The sequence below is a fragment of the Eurytemora carolleeae genome, unplaced genomic scaffold (assembly GCF_000591075.1).
Source record: "Eurytemora carolleeae unplaced genomic scaffold, Eaff_2.0 scaffold933, whole genome shotgun sequence".
Taxonomy (NCBI): domain Eukaryota; kingdom Metazoa; phylum Arthropoda; class Copepoda; order Calanoida; family Temoridae; genus Eurytemora; species Eurytemora carolleeae.
Window position 1 is genome coordinate 112,350 of NW_019396846.1, and position 10,036 is coordinate 122,385.

Genomic DNA, 10,036 nt, shown 5'->3' on the forward strand with positions numbered 1-10,036 from the left:
ATTTTACTGAACAAACTAAATTTTACTGAACAAACTAAATTTTACCGAACAAACTAAATTTTAATGAACAAACTAAATTTTACCGAACAAACTAAATTTTACTGAACAAACTAAATTTTACCGAACAAGCAAAATTTTACAGAACAAACTAAATTTTACCGAACAAGTAAGATTTTACTGAACAAACTAAATTTTACTGAACAAACTAAATTTTACTGAACAAACTAAATTTTACTGAACAACTAAATTTTACTGAACGAACTAAATTTTACTGAACAAACTAAATTTTACTAAACAAACTAAATTTTACTGAACGAACTAAATTTTACTGAACAAACTAAATTTTACTGACCAACTAAATTTTACTAAACAAACTAAATTTTACTGAACAGGATCGTTCTGAGGAATAAAAAAAACTGAACTACTATCCTGGTTTTCAAGTACCCCAGCGGGGATAGGGTTAAGAAGTCTTATATTCCTTTCAGTTTGATGTTGTTAATTAGCTAATATAGTGAATCCTAGATATATGAATACATACAATAGTTTTTTATAATGTCGTATTCTCAACATGTTCAAGATTAAATTTCGTGGAAACCCGATTATAATGTATCAATATATTCATATTTCAGAGCTGTTAATTTATCTTGAATTAAAAATAAAAAGCAGTTTCTTAAGAACTATGCAAAAACCTCTAACTCTACAATTATATCATAGATATATTTACAAAAATCGTACTCAGCAGCTTTCTTTTTTTGTGCAAAAACATTGTAAAACATTACAGCTGTCCTAAATTTTTAAATAAATATCAAGACGACATTTCATGCGTTTTTGCTATATATTCATATATGTGAGATTGGCGGTATTTTTAAGTACAGCTGGAAAGTCAACTCAATACGTAAAGTGGGTGTGTGTACACTGCACTATTTCATGTTTATTTGACTATTCAAAATCTTAATGTATCAGTACAGTACAGTACAGTACAGTACAGTCGTCTTCATATTCCAAAGAATTATATGTCAGGGTTCAATAAATTCCTATCTCAATCCCATTTGAGAATGACAAATTTGAAAGAAATTGTGGCAAATTATTTTTAAATGATAATTGTTTTTTTTTAATTGGTGGCATTTTTTCCAATTTGGTGGCAATAAGGGGCAAATGTTTTTCTAGAATTTGAAAATGTTTTTTTTTAATTGAGGGCATTTTATTTTCCAATGGGGGTAAATGTGTTAGTGGGATTTGAAAATGCGTTTTAATTGGGGGCATTTTTTTAACAATTGGGGAAAAATGTTTTAGTGGAATTTGAAAATGTTTTTTAATTGGGGGCATTTTATTTTCCAATTGGGGGAAAATGTGTTAGTGGAATTTGAAAATGTGTTTTAAAATTGAAGGCAAAAAATAATTTTGGGATCGAGAAAACCAGCTATTTTGAGAATTATATGGACCCCATAAATGTTGGCAATCCAAAGAGATTAAAAAATTTCAAGATGCCGTAATTTTTGTAATTAAAGTTTATTCAAATATACCAATAGAATTCTAATTAAAGATAATTTCATTAAAAACTAAAACTGTTTAGTTACAAAGGACCTTTGGCAGTTGGTGCCTTTTCCCTGATTGCATACCTAGGATTGGTGAGTCAATGTTTTTAATCTAAATTTAGAAAATGTATTTAATAAATTTTTCATTGTTTGAGGAGAAATTGATATTTGTTATCGTTTTAAACATTAAAGACCATAAATTTTGAAGGCTCAACACAAAAATACGAATTTAAACTTAATTCTAACTTTGCTCGCCAGAGATATGTAATGTTCTTGTCAAGTTGTTTTGTTAACCCAACAGTGGGACGTTAAGTTACTTTATGTCCCTTGAGACAAGTAAGTAAAATAACGACCGTCTCTGCGAAGTTTTCATAAAAAATTGCGCATTTTCAACTCAAAGACAGTTTTTTGGGAAATTAAAAAATGTTACTGAACCTCAACCAAACAAAGTTGGTGTTGGGAACCCTTGGTAAAGTAAAAATCCCTTAACTTCCCTGTAAAGTTGTGAAAGTAATTATTATTTCTTAAATCATAAAATGGTATGTGTATACTCTGAGATTTTAAGAACTTAAACCCAAGTGAAACCCTGGTTCTTTGCGTCTTCTTAGACCCAAGTAAAGCTCAAGTCAAGACTCGTGTTTTGGATGGCCTTGGGTTTAGTAAAAACCAACCGCTTTGGTGTTTTCGCTATTGAAAAGACAGGCCTTCAACAGATGATGCTAGTAAATTTGGTAAAAACTATTATATTTGTACATTTAAATCTTGGGAATTATTTGTAGTGTCAAGTTTGATCAAAGATATAAACATACTACGAAAATTATGGATCTACGTAAAGTTCGAATTTCGAAATGGACATCTCCTTGTCACAGCTAATCTGTCTGCTTCAGAGATAAAGCTTTCAAGCAGTCTTTAATTGGTTGAATCAGAACTAATCCTCACTTGGGCTTTACCTACGCTCTAGTTTTTGAATAGGACGGAGTTTACTTGGGTTTAAGCCTTTAAGGTCTCAGCTCAGGTTTACACTCTAGGGCGCAGCATGGGATATTCTTTTACGGTCATCTTGGACTCCCCTTGAGAACTACCCAGACTGCGGGAGAAGGGAAGAAAGTATTGAAAAAGAAGACAGGTCCTTATATAAATAAAGTCATTTTCTTGCTTGTATGTGTAGATGGGCATAATTTCGTTTACAAACAAAAACTTTTCTGCACAAACTAAATTTTACCGAACAAGCAAAATTTTACTGAACAAACTAAATTTTACCGAACAAGTAAGATTTTACTGAACAAACTAAATTTTACTAAACAAACTAAATTTTACTGAACGAACTAAATTTTACTGAACAAACTAAATTTTACTGACCAACTAAATTTTACTAAACAAACTAAATTTTACTGAACAGGATCGTTCTGAGGAATAAAAAAAACTGAACTAACAAACACACGTTCAAATTTTACTGTACGATTTGAACAACAACAAACAAAATATGCCGTTAACAGCAAATGAACAAACAAGTAGAAAAATAGAACGCGAACATCTGTCTGTTTTTTTTTCAACAAATGTGAAGTAGCATTGAATTCAATTAAACGTTGACCATGATATTATTTTAGAATTTTTGCCAACTCAAGTTTCTTCAAATCGTTCATAAACTCCCAAGAGGTTGGAAGATTTTGCTTACAAGACTGTACCATGATACAACTGGATACAGTTTACAACCTACAAGGCCAATACAAGGTTGAATCTCCTATTTGGTTCAACAGTGAAAACAAACCTTTACAGTTCGAGAGCGTTGATATAGATGTTAGACTGGACAGGTAATCTATATCTATTGATTAGACTGGACAGGTAATCTATATCTATTGATTAGACTGGACAGGTAATCTATATCTATTGATTAGACTGGACAGGTAATCTTGTTGACAGATAACAGCGACACAACAGATGAACTAGTTTATTTAAGGCCCGTCTGAACTCCGGGTAGGTAACTAAATACAGTCCGGATAATTCCTTGGTCGATCGGCCACAAACACACACCACAGAGTAACCCCGTCACAAGAAATCGATAACAAAAACCTGAATTCCCAAAAAAATAACATAAATTATAGGTCATGGTTACTTGTACAATGTTATAATAAATGTTAATAATAGAAAAAATCTTACGATTTATTTTTCCATGGTTCGGGGAAACTTATTGTTGGTCAGTATTGAAATTCTATTTTTAAACTTCTGAAAAATTACAGCTGAATATTTTACGAAATTCACTAATGCTTCATATGAAAATATTTTGTTTAACTTTAATGATTTCACAATAACAAAAATGGTTGAAGTTCCGTGGGACAAAGAACAAAGAGTATGCGGGCTGAAATAATTTGGTTTGGCCTGTCTCCGAGAGGAAATTTTACGTTGAAGACGACATTATCCAGAGGTCTTAAAGTTAATGGTTAAAAAATCTATATCTATTGATTAGACTGGACAGGTAATCTATATCTATTGATTAGACTGGATAGTAATGGTAATTTACTTTTTAACTAGTTTCAACTTCATTAAAATGACCAGTGTGGCCAATGCCTTTAAAGGGACTGGAAGTGAAAATTCAAGTTTCAAGTGTTATACAAAAGTGTCTTGCGCATTTCTACTGCAGGAAAACAATCAGAATAAAACACTTTTGAACCGAGATAAACGGTAAGATCTTCCACATTATTGATCAGATAAAAGTTTCAAGTTTACCAACGTAAGTCAGTCATAGCCGTCTTATAATGGATGACCTCATAAAATTACGTTTACAGTCCCTTTAAACATACTTTTCTACACTCTACATACACAAATCCTATCTAGGCAACTTTTTTTATTCAGTTTATCCAAAAATGAGCCTACCTGAAAATGAGCCTACCTGGAAATGAGCCTACCTGAAAATGAGCCTACCTGAAAAAAATCAGTATATCACATCAATCCAGCAAGCCTTAATTTTTTGGCATAAAACGTGCTGGGTCCAATGCACCAATAGACACTGGGTGCACTAGACCTAGTTAGGGCTTGGCAAAAAATGCAACAACAAAGAATTCAAGAAAAGGGATGATTTTAAACAATGACTTTTCTGTAAACGAGATTTAACCCATGAAACCTCTTGTTGTCAACAAACATCGTTTAAATGAATAAACGTACAAAAACATTAACTGAACAGTTTTAAAAGGAGTGTTCGCGAAAAATGAAAAGGGTTATAGGCTTACGGCGAAAAATAATAGATTTTATCGCTACTAATCTTACTTCTATCGGTTGCGACTATAAGGAGAAAATTGTTAAAAACAACTTATACTGAAGAATGTAGCGTGCATACAAATTCAGAAAGTTGAAATTTTCAACTCATATCGTAAAATAATCAATTTAATTTCAAACAAATCTTTCATTACAACCTATAGTCATCGATTATTTTTCGACACATTAATATATAGGTAATATTTCATAATATTTTTTATTTATTCTAAATACTATTCACTTAATACGAATTTTTCTTGCTGTTGAAAGATGATGTAAAAGTTTTAGGATTACATGATATAAGATTAACATCTTAAAACCATATTAGATTTTTGTTATAACTCAGAAATATATAACTTCGTAGCAAATATGTTTACAAAATGTGCAATTGTACACACATTGTCAACAAGTTCAAATGTATTCCATTTTTTTTTTGGGGGGGGGGTTATAATATTTGGTTTTATCAATACTTGGTTCAGGCAAGATTTAATTTTAGTAAATCATGAGATACAATTATCTGGTGCTATGTCAATTGGACTAATGGTTGAATAGACTAACTCTCAATTCTACTTAAGTCAGAATTGTTCACTTTCTGAATTTGTGCTTTAGCCTTTAGTATATAAGTTTTAACTTGGCTTATAATCATTTAGAAGGAAAAAAATGTTTAAGTGCAAATTTGAAGGGTGTATAATTGAAAGTTTTGATATCCTGTCCAGCATTTTTTTGTCTAAAATTTTGATTCTGCTATTTAAAAATGAGTGTTATGAAAAACAACACTAATCTTGTTTTTTTGGACCCACCCTGTATTTTTTGGAAAGCAAAATATAATCTAAATTTTTTTGAAGGCTTATCTGTCCAAAATAATTAAAACTAATTATAATCATTTGCATAAAGGCGACAGCTCATCTGAACAGCTTCAATTTGTAATGTTAGACTTTTTTTGTGTATCATGATTAAATTATAACATAATTTGAACTAGGGCTGGGCGCGTTCCTGGTGGAACAATCGTTCTTTCTCGAGAACGAACAGAACGATCAAGAACGATCCCATCGTTCCAAAAAAATATTAGAACGATTAGTAAAAGAACGGAACGGCAATTGCTTGAAAAGAACGGTTAAAACCGTTAACGCATTCTTATTATCAAGAACTTGTTCTAAGTTGAGAACGCATTTTAAATCAGGAATGTGTTCTAAATCCTCCAAAAACCCGCCATCACCCCCCTTTCCTGGTCTCTGCTAAACTGACAACACCATAGATAAATAAATAAACATAGATAGCTTATGTATGCAAAATCACCAAGAATTGTACAGTCCGCGAACTCATACTTCTAGGGGTCAAAGTGTACTTCAATGATAAGCGGGGTGGTTTGGGGTTTTGATGGATTTCATAATGGAGTGTAAAATAATTCCGGGAATGGAACTAGTTGAACAACAATATTTTAATGAGCAATATCATATTGACGAGAACTGGAGAAGGGCATGAGAAGTATTAAACTAACTTAAATTTCTCTCTACAAAACTCATGTACACCACAAGTACTCAATGACATAAGAACAGCCAATGTTCACAACCGACCTAGTTAATCTATATGATAGGAATATCTTTAAAACATCTCTGTACATTTATATCTTTCAAGATGAAAAATGTCGTCTTATGCGCAATCTATCTTTATCTATGGACAACACTCAGACTACACAGCAGGTTTCAGTTTAACTTCTGTATATCGTACATATTAAGGATATTAGCACTCCCGCCCCTCCCCTCACTCTCACAAAATTATACATTGCTCACCCCAGAAATTATCTAAGCTTATTCTTTTAACTCTAAATTTAAAATATATAATTTAAAGTATTATTTACGGCCGTGAGGAACTCTTTATTAAAAAATTGTAATTTTTTTACTTTTTAACCAACTCTTTTCTATAAAACTTTTGTCTTGGATGGAATTGTTTTTTATTAAGAACAGAACGGGGGATGAAAATGTTCTTGATTAAGAACAGAACAAGAGGGATGCAACTGTTCTTCAACTAAGAACGGAACGGAACAGGAAGACCGTTCTTCTACTCAGAACGGAACGGAACGGGACGGAAAGGAACGAGAACGGCCGGATCGATAAAAAAGAGGAATGAGAACGGAAGGATTTATCTGAAGGCCCTCGTTCTAGAACGGAACGGAACGATTTAAAAAAAGTTGGAACGCGCCCAGCCCTAATTTAAATAACTGAATAAATTCAAATTATGTTAAATGCTTTTTTATTTCCAATATGGTTTCATAAAAATGTAATTGAGCGTTAGTTCAGATTGATGAAAACAAAATCATTTTTTTTAGTATATGTTACCCCTGGGATACCTTACCCATGGATTGCTTAAAAAAATTTAAGCCAATTTGGTCCAATTCCGTTTGACCAGATAAAGTTAAAATTTGAATATATATATATATATGAATATATGATCGAAGAACTTTATTATATCAATTATTTCCAAATAAGTGGATCATTTAGTTATATTTAGGGTTCCACAAGACATCACTTGCTTAGATAACTGTTATTTCTTTGTTCCCGAAGCACCTCTAAGTGAGTAGACTATGGGGATAAATATATCTATAATTAAAAACATCGTCAGAGCACATTTGTTTCGTTTCATTTTGATTTATCAAAGCTAATATCACGAACAAAAAACAAAAGTTCAAATCTAATTTCATTTTGGAATTCTAACACCGTACTTTTTCAGATAAAAACCGGAATTTATGCTATTTATCTGCTAACAGGTATTATTCTATTTTTTTCTGTTTTGATCTGACATTACAACGACAAAACTTTTAACTTCTTTACTTTGATTGACAAATGAGCAAATAAACGGAAAGGAACTATATATTCAACCTGAAAGGAACTATAGATCCAACCTGAAAGGAACTATAAATCCAACCTGAATGGAACTATAGATCCAACCTGAAAGGAACTATAGATCCAACCTGGAAGGAAGTATAGATCCAACCTGGAAGGAACTATAGATCCAACCTGGAAGGAACTATAGATCCAACCTGAAAGGAACTATAGATCCTACCGGAAAGAAACTATAGATCCAACCTGAAAGGAACTATAGATTCAACCTGAAAGGAACTATAGATCCAACCTGAAAGGAACTAGATATAGATCCAACCTGAAAGGAACTATAGATCCAACTTGAAAGGAATGATAGATCCAACTTGAAAGGAACTATATATTTAACCTGAAAGGAACTATAGATTCTGAAAGGAACTATAGATCGAACCTGAAAGGAACAATAGATCCAACCTAAAAGGAACTATAGATCAAACTATAGATCCAACCTGAAAGGAACTATAGATCCAACCTGAAAGGAACTATAGATTCAACCTGAAAGAAACTATAGATCCAACCTGAAAGGAACTATACATCCAACCTGAAAGGAACTATAGATCCTACCTGAAAGAAACTATGGATCCAACCTGAAAGGAACTATAGATCCAACCTGAAAGGAAATATAGATCCAACCTGAAAAGAAATTATAGATCCAACCTGAAAGGAACTATAGTTCCAACGTGAAAGGAACTATAGATCCAACCTGGAAGGAAAATTTGTTTGACTTTTTCAGTGAATTTGATTGTGTACTGTTAGATAGTGGAACCCCAAAGGAGAGTAATGAAACAGCAGCATTCATTGGTGCAACAACCAACTACACAGATCAAAAATCTAACAAGCAATTTTCCAAATACGGATTGGTGAGTTTATGTATGGTATACATGGTATACATTGTACATGGTATAAATTGTACATGGTATATATTGTACATGGTATACATTGTACATGGTATACATTGTACATGGTATACATTGTACATGGTATACATTGTACATGGTATACATTGTACATGGTATATANATTTAAACATATATCTTTATATTAAAATCTAAACATATATCTTTATATTAAAATCTAAACATATATCTTTATATTAAAATTTAAACATATATCTTTATATTAAAATTTAAACATATATCTTTATATTAAAATTTAAACATATATCTTTATATTAAAATCTAAACATATATCTTTATATTAAAATCTAAACATATATCTTTATATTAAAATCTAAACATATATCTTTATATTAAAATTTAAACATATATCTTTATATTAAAATTTAAACATATATCTTTATATTAAAATTTAAACATATATCTTTATGTTCCAATTTAAACATAAATCTTTATATTCAAATTTAAACATATATCTTCAAATTCAAATTTTAAAAATATATCTTTATAATTAAATCTAAACATATATCTTTATATTAAAATCTAAACATATATCTTTATATTAAAATTGAAACATATATCTTTATATTAAAATTTAAACATAAATCTTTATATTCAAATTTAAACATTTATCTTTATAATTAAATTTAAACATAAAATCAGAGAAAAAAGGCGATTTTATTAGGGATGGGAGTCTTCTTTTTTCTTTCGTTTTTTTTCAATTTAAAATAAAATAAATTTCTTTTATTTTTTGTCAACATTATCGCTCATTTTCCATCTTTTTTGTTTAGTTAAATCATTCGTTTAGTAAAATTGTTCGTTCAGTAAAATCTTAATTTGATAAAATTGTTCTTTCAGTAAAAAAAATTTTGTTTTTTCAAAGTTTGTTGGAAAAAACCGTTTATTCAGTAAAAAAAACTAACGCTTAAATTTTTTTTTTCGAAAAAGGCATTCATTCATTCATTCATTCATTCATTCATCCTTTCATCCACCTATTCATCCTTTCATTCATTCATTCATTCATTCATCCTTTCATTCATTCATTCATTCATCCTTTCATTCATTCATTCATTCATTTATTCAGAAAATAAACGATCTTTTTTTCAAGATCTTTCAAACAAACGATTTAGTAATCGTCCAGGGACGGTCAAGATCAGTTAAGCAATTTGAAATTGTTCGTTTTTTAAAAAATCTTTAATTTTTTCATTTCTCTGAATGATCCAGATTTTTTGTCTATTGATCGTTGTTTTGAACAACACCATCGTTCATGAAAAATTTTGTTCCTTCACAAAAAATCTGCCCATCTCTACTTTTTAGCGGTAAACAGAAAACAGAATTATCTAAGAGCATTGAAACAAGTGCGCGTGTTTTGTGGCTTTGTTTGTTCCGAATGTTGGCTATAGCAAAAAAAACATTTCTATTTGATTTATCATTTTTAAATTTCAGAAACTAAAATATCTAGTTCTTTAAAATCTCCATG

At 30.6% G+C, this 10,036-nt stretch overlaps 1 protein-coding gene across 1 annotated transcript; it reads left to right on the plus strand.

The window, feature by feature from the left end:
* The first annotated feature begins 1,577 nt into the window (after positions 1 to 1,577).
* On the plus strand, positions 1,578 to 10,026 carry LOC111709348 (uncharacterized). Its single transcript, XM_023482990.1, has 7 exons — positions 1,578 to 1,628; positions 2,564 to 2,661; positions 3,143 to 3,346; positions 7,293 to 7,354; positions 7,512 to 7,548; positions 8,394 to 8,520; positions 10,003 to 10,026. Exons 3-7 carry the CDS (start codon positions 3,222 to 3,224, stop codon positions 10,024 to 10,026), a joined length of 375 nt encoding a protein of 124 aa, XP_023338758.1. The 5' UTR covers positions 1,578 to 1,628; positions 2,564 to 2,661; positions 3,143 to 3,221.
* Positions 10,027 to 10,036: the final 10 nt, after the last annotated feature.